The sequence below is a fragment of the Xenopus laevis genome, chromosome 5L (genome assembly GCF_017654675.1).
Source record: "Xenopus laevis strain J_2021 chromosome 5L, Xenopus_laevis_v10.1, whole genome shotgun sequence".
NCBI lineage: Eukaryota > Metazoa > Chordata > Amphibia > Anura > Pipidae > Xenopus > Xenopus laevis.
Window position 1 is genome coordinate 50,700,965 of NC_054379.1, and position 17,249 is coordinate 50,718,213.

Sequence of the window (17,249 nt, forward strand, 5' to 3'; positions counted from 1 at the left end):
GCTGCTTTTCATAGGTATGTGAGTTGAGGGATGGAGAATGCATTAGCCTAAGCTTCTGTCTTATAGGTTGCGCTTGGTTTGGGAAAAGCTGACTTTCAATGCACTTTAGCCTGCGGGAGTTCTTCCACTTTACAGTGCCATGTTGGATTTTCTATGTGTATGAAGACTGTAAAATGTTTGTTGTCAATAAATGTATACTCAATTTAAGTTTCAGTTAACTACATTTCCAATTCTTTATTTTCTTAGCATTTTATAGGCATTTTAGATAAATCTTTCTATATTCAAATAATCCTTGGAAGGGATGTATTTCCTAAACTAAAGGATTCTCAAGAACACCTGAAATGAGCACTCTATTTAAAAAAAAGATGCCTATTTGCCCACAGAAAGCTCTCTCTCTCTATCTGTCTAGCATTTATCTCAGACACCAAGGACTCGTGTTTTGCCATCACCACACTTGATCGTTTTTACACACTGCGTCACTGCGCTCACATACTTTTGGAGGAGGCCACAGTCTCGCGAAATGAGACTTGTGACGTCGGGATTAGCTGGGAGACAGGAGACTAGAGACAAGGAGCTGGACGATATTGGAGTTGCGGGACGTTTAAGCAGCGATTCGGGACTGCGGCTAGTGTTAAGAAAATCTGGACCGTCCCGTCAAAAATCAGACTCTTGGGCGGTATGATCATAATAATGTTTACGAAAAATGGTGAAAAAAATATCAAACGTTACTTGACGCGCGTAGGTTGTTGCTATGACAACGAGCGCTTCTCTAGCCGTCAAAAAGTGGGCGTGCTAAGCCTTGTCACATTTATGAGTGGTCTTTCTGCAGCGGAGAGAGAAAGTGGCAGCAGTTTTACAGTCTATGAGGCAATGAATATATTGTGTTTTGTCATATCATCCCTGAATTCTAAATTTACAGTTCAATAAGATAATCTTTTGAGGCAATACTCTTGCATTAGCGTCAAAAACTGTACACGCACTCCTGTGGCCAACCGGTGTGGATAAAAACAAAGCTTTATTCCATTCTGTTAAAAATTACACGTCCTAATGCGTTTCGTATTGAAAGATACGTAATCATAGACGCCAATACTCTTGCATTGTTGAGGTCAGCGAAGCCAGACTATGATGTCATCCTATACATAAATATAAGCGAATATTTCCATGTGTCATCTTGTACATTACCCCCCCCCCCAAAAAAACTTTGGGGTATATTTTTCAAAGTGTAGAATGACACACAGGGGCACTCCACCAATGAGGTGAGTTGATCCACTCACCTCAGGCGGCACCAGGGGGTGCCGCTCTGGTTTTCAACCCGGATCTAGTGCAGGGCCCCGACCCCCTCCTGCGCAGAAAATCGGCGCTGGTGACACAGTCCTCTAGAGTGATATTCTGCCACTCTTCATTTCTATGGGATTTCGAAAGGCATATTAATCAAAGGATGAACTCTCACCCATTGATAAATACTCCCATAGAAATAAATTGAGAGTGGCGGAATTTCACTCTAGAGGACTGTGTCACCAGCGCCGATTTTCTGCGCAGGAGGGGGTCGGGGGCCCTGCACTAGATCCGGGTTGAAAACCAGAGCGGCACCCCCTGGTGCCGCCTGAGGTGAGTGGATCAACTCACCTCACTAGAGTACTGCAGTGATCTCAAACTTCACTCTTTGATAAATATACCCCTTTGTTTCTGCTTTGACAAACTTGGTGTAAAACTACTAAAATGTCACAATAAAACTGCTTATAGGTAGCATACATACATTTTTATAGGCAATTGCATTTTCAGGCCATTAAGAATTTGCTTTAGTGACAGAGAGACTAACTGTAGTGAGCTAAAATAAAGCAGTCATACATATATAAGGCTTATTTATAAACCAGAATGAGGGCAGTGTGCAAATTGCAATTTTGCCCCCCCAGTCCAATGCTACATCAATAAGCACATTGCATGCTATTCACAAGAGGACAGATCAAGTAACACCAAACAGAGGTGTCTATTCTTTTGGCTTCCCTGGGCCACATTGGAAGAAGAAAAATGTTCTGCGGCCCCACTCAAAATACACACAAACACTAACGCTAACTTTTGATGTATTTTATTGTTAGTAAGTAAAAGAAAAGAGGGTATCATAAACCTAGTGGTATTTTTGACATTGAGAAACTAATGTATCAATATCTGGTTGAATGGAAGTAGTTGCAATTCTCTGTGAATTCTCAAGGTGCTCATCAGTAAATTTGGTTCTAATTTTACTCTTAAGGTGGCCATACATGGATAGATCCGCTCGTTTGGCGATGTCGCCAAACGAGCGGATCTCCCTCCGATATGCCCACCTTGAGGTGGGCAATATCGGGCTGATCCGATCGTGGGCCCTAGGGCCCAACGATCGGATCCTATCGTTCGCAAACGGGCGATCGGATCAACGAACAGATGCGGCCGTGATCCGATGGGATTTTTAATCCTATCAGTTTGAGATCTGGCCGACTTTCGGCCAGGTCTCGATCGGGGAAGCCCGTCGGGGGCCCCCATACACGGGCCAATAAGCTGCCGACTCTGTCGGCAGCTTTTATCGGCCCGTGTATGGCCACTTTTAGTGTGTTCATTCTTGAAAAAAGTTGCTCACAAATGTAGGCGCTGATTATATCCCTTGCGTAGCGGGCGATGCTGCTGAAGAATGCTTACCTACCTTTGTAAGTAGCCGAACGCTCACTTGTTAACTGCTTTTCCTGCTCTAGGAAGCCGCACACCCCATGTAAAATTTCAAGCACACATAAGCTCTCTGTGCGTCACATTGCAACATGAAGTTTCCCGGATTGGCGGAAGTTGGGCCGCATTCGTATCCATCTTGGGCCGCAGGTTGGACACCCCTGCTCTACGGGTAGGGTTGCCACCCGGCCGGTATTTTACCGGCCTAGCTGGTAAAACACCTGCCAAGGCCGGGGCCGGTATTACAAATTTACCGTCAATGTAGTTGCCGGTAATTTGTAATACCCTTAAGAAAAGCCCTTGGCCTTTGGTGGAAACTTACCTATTCTTCATCTACTGGGCATCACGCAACGTGGCCCGCCCCTTTTTGCGGCACAATCTCTTTCCTCCGCCCCTTTTTGCAGCACAACCCTAATCAGCTCCGCCCCCTTTTGTGGCACAATACTTGGCCCCACCCCTTTTTGCATCACAACCTGCCTCTTTAGTTCCCGCCCCCACCACTTGCCGGTATGTTTTTTTTAAAAGGTGGCAACCCTATCTATGGGGTATATTTATCATGCTATGTAAAACAGTGGAGAAAAACATCACATGTGATGTTGCTCATAGCAACCAGTTAGAGCTTTGCTTTTGTTTTCTAACTTGTAGGTGACTTGAAATTTAATTGCTGATTGGTTGCTATGTGCACCATCATTTGTTTTGTTTTTCTCCTCTGTTTTAAACAGCATTAGTGCAAGGAGAGCTTTTTAATGCAAGTACAATATATTTAATGAATCAATTGTTTTTTCACACAATGACTGCAGTAAATTTTCATGGCTACAACTTAATTTTTCCTTGCAAATTATGAACACTCCAGGTTGCCACTATGTTTAGGGGCATAAACACTTTTTGAGGAAGTGAATAGACAGGAACTGGTCAGACATAAAGCAGTTTTTAAACACATGTTGAAATACAGATTGTATGTTTTTAAGATAGTCTGTCCTTTAGGTCTCTGATGTGCTCTGCTGAAATTCATATTTGTTTGTTTAGGGACACCCATACATTGCATCAGAAGAAGATACTTTTTTAAATATGTTGCTTAGACATCTTATGTTCCCTTTGTTACTTTATAGGCTTTGCTTCCCTTTATAATAAAAATTCAGTTTACATTATGAACTATGTAACCAGTGATCATCTAATGGTTTAAATAGGGTCTAAACCCAAAACTAGTCAAACAAATGAAAATGTATTTCTAAGCAAATCAGTGATTTAAAGTTTCTGTCTGTCCCTTGCTATTTGCTCCCCTGCTTGTTCTAAATACATGTACCTAGAAATAAAGTAGCAGTAGTCGGTTTTCTTACAGTCACAAATCCTTTTCCAACACTACCTTACACACTTCTGTGATTTGCCTTCTTTACAGTTTTCATACCTCCCAACATTTGAAAACTGCAAAGATGGACAAAACGATCTGCCGTGCATAGCGTGGCTACATATTTTGACCAGACCCATTTTGGCCACACCATTGGGTGTTCACAAACAGAGGCAAGTGGAGGCACTTGCCCCCCCCTCTCTGGAATTTTGTATTCCTCATAGCTCACTGGCTGCTGTGCCATATCTCTATTTAAATAGCCCATGTTGCCCTGCTTGTCCTCGGTTCTTCTCAGCTCCTTGCTTCTAGCGAAAAAAAAATCCAAGATGTCCTTGCATTCCACTGTGTAATGTACAGCTATCTTGGATTTTTATAGGAGCCAAGCAGCAGGAAATAACATTTGTGATTATTATGCCTGTGCAAGTATAGATGAGGCAATGCTTTCAATTGATCCATTTCTGCATTTACTTACTGGAATGACTGGAGTTTATGGAGTTCTCATTGGCCATTTCTACAGTGATCTCACTGGCTAATTATACTGTTACTTCTGGGCATAATATGCAGATTGTCAATTTTTCATAGTAATTATGCTGGCACATTCTGGGTTATATGCGGATTATCCGTTTTCTGTAGCAAGTATACTTGTCTGGGGTATGTTTTGGTAAAATGAGTGTGGTATTTAGGGGTATGTTCACAAAGTGCACATAGCCAAAACATTTTCACAGTGCTGCACACGGCACATTTTCATTATTTATACTCTCCACTTAAACAGCCCCCCTAGTTATACAATTATTTTAATTCTTAATGGCTTTATGGGCTTTGCCAATAAATGAACTTCCAACAAACTTGGTACCTAGTTATTGCATACAGTCTAAGAAAAAAAGGTTGTTTTTTTCTTGAGGAATTTGTACCCCCCCCCCCCCCCGGGCCATGGCAACAATCCCTAAATACCATGTCCATTTTACAAAATGTGAAAGGTAATAGAAAGTTTGAACTCATTTCTGGGGGTTTTAGGTACATGTTTTATGTGTACAGTTTTGCTAATGAAGGTGAAATTCCCCTGTGAGTCACAGTCCACCAAAACACAAGAAAACAAAAAATACGCCACTCAGTCTAGAATAAAAGGAGTTAAACCCTATAATAAGGCAAGCCCGAGTGTAAATATGATGGAGGAAGAAGAGAGACGTTGGTGGTCTGAGTGCATCTCCCCAAACCTATAGCTTGGGGTGAGGTAAATCTCAACAAGGAAGCAGAACGTTGAGCGCTTTGGAAGGACACCACAGCTGAAGATAAAAGACAAAACATTACAGACAGTCCCTGCTTATCTTATTAGTTACAAATGTATAACTTTATAAACAGTCCCCCAAGAGACCTGCTTATCTTAGTTACAAATGTATGTAAAAGTGCAGGTGCTGAGGATTCTGGGCTCTCTGCCAAAAACCTCTTATTAATTAAGTTTCAGAAACATTGTATCTTTTACTGGCATCAGTGCAGGAGATCAAAGAGAAACACGGGACGTTTCATCTGCAGCAGTGCAGATGATAGCAAGGGATAGACAGGGGTGTCCAACCTTTTGGCTTCTCTGGGCCACATTGGAAAAAGAAAAAATGTCTGGGGCCACACATGAAATACACAAACACTTTTGATTTGTAAAATTAAAGAAAATACACAGAAAAGAACTACAATACCAGTTGGATTATCAAATGGAGCTATACGTTGGAATATGGGACACCTGGATATTAAACAAACTTATTATTATATTATTATTAATAACTGGTCAATGGGCAGAGTCCCCCATCCCTACTCCACCACATTGTTACAACCTGGCATAGTAAGCCTGTTCCTAACAAGACAACAGACTGAGGTGGTTAATGTGTCTGGACTTAGAGAGCACAAAGTGTTATTTCACTCTCATTTTCTCTGTATTTCCATACATTTATTTCTTAATTTCTTTCTTTTTTTCCCTTCTCTTCCCTTTCTCTCTCCTTCAAGCTGGGCCGCATTCATATCAATCCTGGGCTGCAGGTTGGGCACCCCTGGGATAGACAGATAATGCTTTCAATGGCAATTGCATTTACAATTAAATTTAAAATTATTGAAAGCACCTATATAAACTAAATTAATGTAAAATACTTTTGCAATGTATATTTCCCAATGCATATTAGAAAGCTGCTGAGAATTACCTTTTTCTTTTACTATGCAGGATTTTATATAATGTTCTTATCGTTTTATTTTAGCAGTGAAATGTTTGTTATTTATGGTATCATGTTTGAACACTGATTCATTTTCATTTTAATAATTTTAGACGCTGCCTTTGAAGAGGCATTCCCCTTGAACAATGTCTCATTTTTCTTCTGAGGATGAATCTTCTCTGCAGTCCATGGTTAGACAGTTGCTGCAGAGTATAAAAGAGAGATTAGCCAGTGCTCCCTCTGTTGAATGTGCTGAAGAGATACTACTGCACTTGGAGGAGACAGATGAGCATTTCCACAAGTAACTAATTTTTTTTTCTTTGTTTTGTGCCACTGTTATAGTTGCAGATTGTGAGCACTCCTATAACTTTGAATACTGCAGATTGGTCTTTCTTGGGCTTTTCCTTTGTTTTTACCTTGCCATATGACTCTGTAGGAAACTAGATGGGGAGAAAGCATCCTAACTGCATGATCCTTGAAATGATTTTTCCATGGTGAGTATCAGGACATACAAGTCATTCAATGAGACCACAGGACCGAGTGCAAGAGCACTAAGGGATGCAATAGAAGGTAGTTTAGTCTATGGGCACACAGGCTGAAGGCTCTGGCTGCTGACAAACTATACAAATATGTAACCAGTATGTGCTGTATTAGAATGCATTGATTGAGCTCACCGCTGTACATGGTGGGCCCAGGTGCACACGCCCCAGACCTTCAGCAAAGGGAGCAAACACCAGAAAACATCAAAAGAGGCTGGCACAAGCCTGGACCCACAAAGTAGTAAAGCCGGCTTGTGCCAGCATCTGGCAGCTGTCAGCCTACATATTTTTGCAGCCTGAGAGAAGCAGATCTGCTCAGTGCCCCTGCTCCATTGATTTGAATCCGATCAGCCTGTGTGCGCTCCGACACAACATAGCTGAAGCCTCTGGGCTGACTTACCCATGTCAGTTTCACACAATTTCCTGCAGATGTCAGTAAAAGACTTTTATTATTATGATGATGTGATTATTATGCATATTTGCATATCTTTGTGTATTTTTTATTCTTAAAATACAGTTTTACAAGGCCAAATAAAATGCAGGTGTTAAAACATTTGGTTTTGTATGCGCTTCTGTTTACAAAATAAAATACACCAACTTTTGTGTCCCCCAAATATCTCAAAGATTCCCTGTATTCTACAGGGATCCGGAGCCAAAGGATTTGTCCCAATATTACGTTCACAACCAGCGATCGTTTCTTATCTTTAAAAAGAAAAAAGGCACACCAATGTGAAATATCGTAGAAGCCGGTAACAGGGCCCTGCTTGGTTAGTACTTACAGGATTTCCCGGACACGGGGGACATTTGGGGGACACAAAAGTTGGTGTATTTTATTTTGTAAACGGAAGCTCATACAAAACCAAATGTTTTAATATTATTTTAGGGGCGGAATCCCTTTGTACTTTGCGCATCCAGTGTTTTATTTTTGCGCAAGATTTATGCTGCTAAAATGCAGGTGTTATTCTATAAGTAATCAGCTGTAATACAAATTGTGACTTATATGATAATAATAATTTCCCAATACATTAACAATTCTTATGCTTTATTTAAGCTATGAACTAGTCAAGTACCTTCAACACTACATCAAAAGCACCCTTGGGTCTGTAATAGAAGAGGAGACAGAAAAATGCACCATTGCTCAAAGTCAGGGGGAAGGGCCTGGATATGACACGCTTGTACATCATGTCACCAGAAGAACTCGTGAATCCAAAGAGTAGGTAGATTTATGGAATAATAAGCATGCAATTATGTAAAACTATGAAAGACAATTTGTGTTTACAGAAATAACAAAGCAAAAAGTTTTAAAATATGGAAATATACTATGTTTTTTAATAAAACTGATGTAGTATTTTCATACTTTTCATACATTCACTTCCCTAACTCATCAGTGAAACAAGACAAGACTTTAAGTTTTAGGCGTTTTTGGTTCTTAGTAACCTGTGGAAATGGAACTAGCTGTTCTATACACATGATCTGTATAGTCTGGAAATGAAAGGCAAAGGACTGTTTCCACATGATGTGCCTGTGCTTTGCATGTGCTGGGGTTTGAAAGGAGGCAGTGAATTGTATAGTGAGACTGAGGGTGAGAAAAAGATACATCCATGGCTAAGCTGAGTTATAGACAAGAATGAGTGAAATGCACCTCAATGTGGAAATCTCATTCTGTGCATTAGTTTCAAATGTCATGAGGTTAAAAAGCTCATGATAAGCAGGTTGTATGCTCCTCCCTTCAAGCAGAAAACAGTATATTTATGTTTATATTCACATCCTTTCAATGGAAGTTATTCACTGTTAAATCCATTTCTCTGTGGTAGAAAAGGGGACACAGGGAACGAATGGGGTTAAGCTCCATCCTCCAGGAGGCAGGACACTTGATGCTTACTTGAAAGGGTATGTGCCAGCCCACTCCGGCTTACACCTGCATCTAACTCCTCCTACAATCATTTGGTACCAAAGTCCGTATATGATAACTCTGATAACTAAATTAACTTGAACAACTTATAAGGCAGAACTTAGAACAGGGAATCATTCCCAACATGGCCAATAGACCGGCAACAGCCACAACTTTATACAGGGTGGGAAGCCCTTTGTCCCCCTTTCTACCACAGAGAAATGGATTTAACGGTGAGTAACAAAAATCCTATTTTCTCTGTTGTTTAAAGGGGGCACAGGGAACAAAGCAGTCCCAGATCCAGCAGGGTGGGATACCGTAGAGATATCTGCCTTACTGCACCACTGAATGCAGAACTTTTCGGCCAAAGTCGGCCTGAGCGGATGAAAAGGTGTCCAGTTTGTAAAATTTGGTAAAAGTGTGTACAGAGGACCAGGTAGCTGCTCTGCAGATCTGGTCCAGAGAAGCGGAGTTGCGCCATGCCCAGGATGCACCCATCGCTCTTGTTGAATGTGCATGAATTTGTTGAGGTGGTGGTTTTCCTTTAGATAAGTAAGCAATCAAAGCTTCGGATGCTGCGTGACCCTTCCTTGGTCCAGAAGAAATTACAAACAAGGCTTGGGTTCGACGAAGCGGTTTGGACCGTTCTAGATACTTTTGCAATGCTCTGACCACATCCAGGGTGTTGAGCCTGTGTTCCTTCTGATTCTTGGGATCCGGACAGAGAGATGGTACTACGATTTCTTGATTTATGTGGAAGGCTGAAACCACCTTGGGCAAAAAGGATGGAACTGTGCGCAATACTGCTTTGTCTTTGTGGAATATCAAGAACGCAGGATCGCATGACAAGGCCCCCAATTCAGACACCCTTCTCGCGGAGGAAATTGCTGCTAGGAAGACCACCTTCCATGTTAGCCATGTGTCAGAGATAGAGTCCAATGGCTCAAAGGGATGTTCCAGTAGAGCTTCCAGTGCAATGTTCAGGTCCCATCCTGGAACAGGTGGTTGGAAGAGAGGGGCCACTCCATGCATAAATGTTCTAACAGAGTCATCCAGTGCTAATCGAGACTAAAGGAGAACTGACAAAGCCAACATAGAAATGAGTTTGACTCCTAATTGAACTCCCTGCCGTAGAAACATTAGCAACCGTGGAATGTCAAGTTGTAGGAAGGACACCTGGGATTCTCTGCACCAATTCCAAACTGTATGATAAGATTTGGAGGAAGTAGGCTTGCGGGCCCTAATCATAGTCTCTATGACTCTTTCGGAAAGTCCCTTGCGTCTCCAAATGGCTGCTTCAACAGCCGTCCCGACAAAGCAAAAGAGGCCCGGATTGTGATGAAGAATAGGTTCTTGTGATAGCAGATCCCTTCTGGGAGTCAATCGGATCGGTCAGTCCACTGACATCTCCTGCAAGTCCCGAGAACCAGGTCCTTCTGGGCCAGCAGGGTGCTACCACTAATACTGTGGTGGGGGTGGCTTGTCTGATCTTTTTGAGGACGCATGGTAGCATCGGCAGGGGTGGAAATACACCTAGATTGAAGTGCCATATTTGTATCATGGCGTCTATTCTGTCTGCCTTCGGATCCCTTGATTGTGCGAAAAATTTTGGCATCTTTCGTTTGTTCCTGGATGCCATCAGGTCTATATGAGGAATGCCCCAATGACGTACTAGTTCCTGGAAGGATTGTGGGTACAGTTCCCATTCCCCTGGATCTAGTTGATTGCGGCTGAGGAAGTCTGCCTTTATGTTTGACACGCCTGGAATGTGAATGGCTGACAATTGGACAGAGTTGGCTTCTGCCCATGCTAGGATCTGTTGGGACTCTGCTAGAGCTGCTGCTCTGCGTGTTCCGCCTTGGCAATTTATGTATGCTACTGTCGTGGCATTGTCACTCTGAACATGAACGGATGTCGCACAGCCTGTAGTTCTAGTATATTTATGGGAAGTTTGGATTTCTCTGGAGACCACACTCCCTGTGCGGACAGATCCTGCCACGTTGCTCCCCAGCCCTGAAGGCTGTCATCTGTGGTTAACGCTGTCCAGGTGGGTGTTGCCCAGGATCAGGCCCGGACTGGCAATCTGTGGGTTCTGGCAAATGCCAGAGGGGCTGCTATAAGGTGCCATAGAAAGTCAGTATTTAGTGGGCTGGTGGGGGCTGTTTGGGCCTCAGTGTGGGCTGAATGGGCCTCTGTGTACCAGAAATGTCAGGGCCTGTTTTAATTCTCAGTCTGGACCTGCCCAGGATTGTCCCGTTGCTTGTGTGGTCGGGTGTAACCACCATTGGAGGGAGTCCTTTAGGCAAAATGTCTTGGAGAGGGGTCCCCCCTTTCCATACCCTGAGAATCCTCGCTTGGAGGGGGCAAAGGTGAATTTGAGTGAATGGCACTGCTTCTATTGATGATACCAGTGTTCCCAGGACCTTCATTGCATGGTGAATTGTGGGCATCTGAGTGTGTACAAAGAAGTGAACCTAAGCTTTTTATTGTACCATTTTTTGTTTTGGTTAATATTTATTAAAAAAGTTTTATTTTTATATTTTTGGTAGCATTTTTTTGTCAGTTGCTGTTTGGAGCAGCTATTTAAAAGTAATTGGTTTTATATGTTATTTTTGCTACTGGCTAACAGGTACCACAGTTTTTGTTTTGTAATTAATAATATTGTAGTGAGTTTTGAGCAATAATTTTTTTTGGCTGCCTAGATCATTGACCCCAATTTGAAAGCTTAAAAGAGCCAGAAGGCAAAAAACAATAATAAAAAAAGACCAATTGATTTTGGCATTCTTTAACATGCTAAAAGTTAACTTAAAGGTAAACTACCAATTTAGGCAGCTCTGGGCCAAGCCTGAGACAACTGCAGATTTGAGACAGCTCTCCGTGTGTGAGAGTGTGTGCTTTCTTGCTTGGGGGCGGGGGGGTTACTAGAATGACAGTGTCAAGTTGGCAAGGGAGTAACTAGAAGCCGAGACCACCTGCTCATCACTGCAAAAATTGCATCCTCCTGAACTAGGAGTAGCAGGAAGAAGAGGTACATACCTAGCACCCCCCAAGCATTTTAAATAAACCAAATAGGCTGGGTTTGCTTCCAATAAGGATTAATTATATATTAGTTTGGATCAAGTACAAGGTACTGTTTCATTATTACAGTGAAAAATGAAATCATTTAAAAAAAGTTGGATTATTTGGATAAAATGGAGTCTATGGAAGATGACCTTTCCTGCAATTAAGAGATTCCCATACCTGACCCAGGTCCCCAGCATTACAGGTAATAGATAATGGGGGTGGAGTCTGTCACTGACATCACCGATAGTGAGGGTTTGCCAGAAGATTACATTTTGTTCATAATGCAAAAAAAAAGTTTTCTTAAGTGGAGGACCTATTTAAATGTAATGTATAAAATATTGCAGCTCTCTAAAGCTGAAGCATTTATACAGGTAACTAACAAAATAAGAAAAAGGTATCAAAGGGGCGTAACCAGAGTATAAATCATTCAGCTGATGCTCAACCTAATAGATGAATGTAGGGAACACTGTATCCACTACTGGTTGATTCAGTCCCATAAATACTCAGTTGGTATTTGGATTATTAGGGAAGAAAGTTTAGGAACTTAAAAGCTGTGTCTCTGCATCTTCTTGTGCTGAGCCACTAAAATCTGATTGAAATTTTTTTTTTTAAGTAAACCTGGCCATAGATCTGCAGATTATAGCCTATGTCGAACGAACCTTACCTGCAACTTACCATTCAGAACATCCACATACGGCCTGAAAATCGTACAAAACAAAGGTATCTTTGTGTCTCAGGCCAGCTTAAGCCATACTTAAACATGCTTTGTTGCTCAGGAGAAACATTTTTATCAGTATTTTAGTTGTGTTTTAATATTAATTAGTATTGTGCGTCTATATGAGTGACAGGTATTTGTTTCTTTCATTTTGTCTTAAAAGGTATGCAGAAATGATGCATTCACTAAAGAATGTTATGATGGCTGTTGTGGAATCGCTTCTCAATAAATTTGAAGAAGATCAGGCCAAAAATAGAGAACTACACAAAAAAAGCACTTTTGAACAACATACTGGACGCTACAGTGATAACTGTTCAGACAGTGACTCTTCCTTTAATCAAGTATGAGAATTAATCCTGGTAATAAGTAATGTTTATCTAGATTTATGTTAAATATGAAACCATGTTTTAATGTATTCTCAGAACATTAGAACACTGTACACATTACAACAGAGCGGAAGTTATCCATAGCCAGCAATGCTGCCTTCTTTTTATGGTCTTCAGGGGTCCTGTTTCTTATCTTATTTACCAAGAAATATCAAGTGTATATAATTTATTTTACAGGTGGTCACCTTTTTTTAAAGCATTGTACTGCATTTAATTACATTGAATAAACGGGCAGACTGACATGAAGATCAAGCAAGTTGCCATACAGCAGATTGGAATACTTAAATATCTCTTCCTTCTAAAGTCGCAGAAAGACACACATGGGATAGAACAGGGGTCATAGGCAGGAAGACAACTACTAAATATTAGTAGGCGTTAATGAATGTGGATTACAGAGGACAACAGAGATGATAATTGATATCAGAAGCAGAGAAATAAGGACTACATGAAAATACAAGTGTGATGGATGTGAACAGTGGATTTGAGGTTGAGGCCAACAGAAAGCCAGAGAAGCTTGTACTTGGTCAGGGAAAAGTAGTATCCTACAGTGAAATAAATTATGCATACCCTTTATATTGCATAGTGCTGTGCAAATAATGGCAGGTTATATCCGCTATACAAAATTTAAGTTAATTTGGCATTAAAAGAGAAAGGCATTACATGGCATATTTCATTTCAATCTAAAGATTATGACATACATAATGATCAAAGAAAACCTGTGGTCTGAATTGAAAATGGAGATCCACAGGTTTGCATCATAGAAACAAATTAAGAAATGGCTTAAGATCTCTCTGAACATGTGTGCAAATATTATTGAAAACTTTAAGGGCTCTGGGGCTCATTTATCAGAGCTCATTATGAAACGTACGGCTCCTGAATAGGTTTTAGCACCCATAAGAAAGAAATTAATTGGACTGCTCAAAGCAATTGTCTGAAACATTAAGCAATCTAGCATATTTATCAAAGCTTTTTTCTAACTCTCTGATATCTATTCTGCTGTTTTCTATATTTTGTTAATTGTGAGTTTACAGAATATGTATTACCTTTTTTTCTTGCACCATGAAGTCATTCGGTATCTTATCTTATTCATTGTTTGATTCATTCATGTTTCTACTACAGAGTTACACCTTCATGAACACAGAGCAATTGCAACTTATCGCAGAGCAGCTGGATCTTAGCCAACCTGTAGAGGTACAGAACATAAGGACATATAGAACTAAAAATCATGAGATTCATAGTGGTAACCTTCTAAGATAGAAGGTTTTTATTCATTATGGAAATTGAATATTTAATTTCTGTATACTAATTATTACTCTTGTACAAATTTAAAATTATAAAATTGTTTTTCTCCCTGTCGGCTTGGGGGACACAGGAGACAGTGAGGAGACAGTGGGTATAGCTAATGCCACTAGGAGGCAGGACACAACAGAATAAGAAATGTGACTCCTCCTCCGCTGGCTATACCCTCAGCAGTAGGCGGAGCCGGAATAAGTTTTTGTTGTGTCCTAAGGAGGTTAGGACTATCTCTCTTATCTCTCTACAACACTTCTACACTGGAGAGTCTAAGTCACCTGCACTGAGCTGTGTGTCCTTCTGACTTCTCCCAACGTGGATTCTGTCCCTGGCGTCACTAAGGCTAACTGCAGCCCTGACCATCCAGCCTAATCGACTTCTTCTTCCTGCAGAAGGACTGTCGGCTGGCCAGGAGACAAGGAAGAGATCTGTGCCCTGGGGTAGGTGAGTACTCTCCCCCCCCTCTCCACCCCTTCGAGTGTCCCATCTGCCATCAGCAGCCCCCACAAGGCTTATGCTGTACCTGGCTCAGGTGATTCCCCAAGAATATAGGGCACTGGCTACACAGGGCGCTTCTACCCACACAGCCCCTGATTAGCCCTCTTCCTCCCTCAGCCACACTCCCCTCCATTCGGCAGAGCGTGTCTGACACTTAACACGCCGGCCACTACTTTCAGGCAGGCATTGTGCGCATTGAGGCAGCGCTTGCTTCACAGCAGCGCCTCCCTCACTCCCCTCCGTTTCGCGCACTTTTTTCTCGCGCGTGCGCTTCACGGGCCGTGACGTCACTTCCGGTCCTTCGCTCCCCGCACTGCGAGACAAGCGCTTCGGAGCGCATTCTCTCCCAGACCTTCCTGCTACAAGGGGGACACAGGCTTCAGTGGGCTCTCCCTCACTGCGTACCTGCCACCAGCGCTACCCTCTGGCTCTCTCCCTGGCTATCCAACAGCAGGGGCATCCACAGCAAGTATTACATTATACTTTGACTTAGGGGGCAACATGTCTGAGGGTGCCAGCGAGGGCATTTTCTCCAGGGGAACCACTGCCTCTGTAAGATATCTGGCCTGCGCCAAATGCCGCAAAAAGCTGCCAGGGGGACATAAGGAGCCCTTCTGTACTAAATGTAAACCTGCCGCACAGGTTTCTGGTTCCCCAAGTCCTGCTTCCCCCCAGGTGGACCAGGCTTCCCAAAGGGCCTCCCCTCCAAACCAGTCAGAGGCTGCAGCCTCAGGGCCACAGGCCATCCCAGATTGGGCCTCCCATCTTGCCACGGGGATTCCGAAATTGGCCCTTTCCCTGGACAAGCTCCTTTCCCGCTTGGACAATCCTAAACAAAGGGTCCCAAAGCGCAGAGCCCCTTCTCCCTCAGACGAGGAAAACGGCAGCAATTCCCCAGGTTTCTCCTCACCTCCACCAGAACCTGACGGGGATTTCTCCCTTTCTGACGGTGAGCTGTCTCACACCTCAGATCAACCAGAGGACGAATCTCCAAAATTCTCTTCCGAGGCAGTTAACTCCCTAATAGCTTCTGTCATTGAAACGCTCCACCTTCAGGAGACCGAAGAGAACCCCAAGGCTGCCAAAGCCCTTTTCAAGAGAAACAGTAGATCCTCGCCTACCTTCCCAGCTCATTCCCAACTTGAACAGATTATTCAACAGGAATGGGACAAACCCTGTCTGTTGCGGCACGCAGATGCCTCTGGTTAAAATTGTGGACAGCAGACCTTTCTTCAAAGAAGTCTCTTACCTCACTTCCATTCAAAGGAAAGCTTCTATTCGGCCCCGACCTTGACAAGATCATCAGTCAAGCGACCAGAGGCAAAAGCACATTACTTCCACAACCAAAGCCTCGCTTGCCTTTTCGCAGAGGAAGGTCCTTTCGTCCCTCCCAAAACGGTCATCTCCTCCATGACACACTCCCTCCAATAGAGGGAGGTTCGGGGGCAAGCCCAGATCCTCCTGGCAGAATCGCAAACCCTCTTCCAGACCTGCAGACAAATCATCCTCTGCATGACGGGGTCTCTCCCCTGTCTCGCCAGGCACCTCTAGGCGGAAGGCTTCAACGTTTTGCGGATACCTGGCTCTCAATTACTCAGGATTCTTGGATACACGAGGTAGTGTCACGAGGCTACCATCTCGAATTTTCCTCACGGCCCCCTCAAAGGTTCTTTATGTCAAGACTCCCTCGGGAACAAGACAAGCAAAGGGCTTTTCGTCTGGTGATTTCGAACCTCCTTCAAACAGAAGTGATCTCACCAGTTCCCATAGGGGAAAGATTCAAGGGTTACTATTCAAACCTATTCGTTGTCCCCAAGAAAGACGGGTCCGTACGACCCATTCTAGACCTCAAGGGCCTCAACAGGTTCATCCGACCTCGAAGATTCAAGATGGAATCCCTCAGGTCCATCATAGCAGCCATGACCGAGGGCCAATTCCTGACATCCCTCGATATCAAAGATGCCTACCTGCACGTTCCAATTTTCCCTCCCCATCGGAAATACTTACGATTTGCCTTCCAAAACCTACACTACCAATTCACAGCCCTCCCCTTCGGACTCACCTCAGCCCATCGAGTCTTCACGAAGATCATGGCGGCTGCCACAGCCCTGATCCGAAACGAGGGAATATCCATTACTCCCTACCTCGACGACCTGTTGATCAAAGCTCCTTCCTTCTCGGCAGCACAACACTGCCTACAGATCTCCATCTCCAAGCTTCAACAGCTCGGATGGTGCATCAACCGGGAGAAATCGTCCCTGGTTTCCAGTCAATTCATGATTTTCCTGGGAATGCAGTTCAACACCAGGACCAAACAAGTCTCCCTCCCACAAGACAAGATTGTGAGACTCCAGGCCCTAGTGAATACGCTGCTGGTCAAACCAACCCACTCAGCCAGACACTGCATGAAAGTCCTGGGGGTCATGGTATCGACCATAGAAGCCGTCCCCTTTGCCCAACATCACCTCAGGGAGTTGCAGTGGAACATACTTACTGCCTGGAAACGGAAATCTCTCATACAGGAGATCCGTCTCTCACACAAAACCCAGATGTCTCTTCTTTGGTGGTTAAACCCTCAACACTTGTCCACAGGAAGACATCTGGGAGAACCCCAATGGCGTCTACTGACAACG

At 43.2% G+C, this 17,249-nt stretch overlaps 1 protein-coding gene across 2 annotated transcripts in view; it reads left to right on the forward strand.

Annotated features, from left to right (window-relative positions):
* Positions 1–515: 515 nt before the first annotated feature.
* The window catches only part of tbc1d32.L (TBC1 domain family member 32 L homeolog), a 62,519-nt gene continuing 45,785 nt past the window's right edge, over positions 516–17,249 (forward strand). The window contains exons 1-5 of one of the 2 annotated variants that reach the window (XM_041562735.1): positions 516–676; positions 6,345–6,532; positions 7,822–7,983; positions 12,603–12,780; positions 13,945–14,016. In XM_041562735.1, coding sequence (XP_041418669.1) covers positions 6,378–6,532; positions 7,822–7,983; positions 12,603–12,780; positions 13,945–14,016 — 567 coding nt within the window. In that variant the 5' untranslated portion in view covers positions 516–676; positions 6,345–6,377. The remainder of the gene's footprint in view (positions 677–6,344; positions 6,533–7,821; positions 7,984–12,602; positions 12,781–13,944; positions 14,017–17,249) is intronic. The other variant, XM_041562734.1, reaches the window with a different exon arrangement.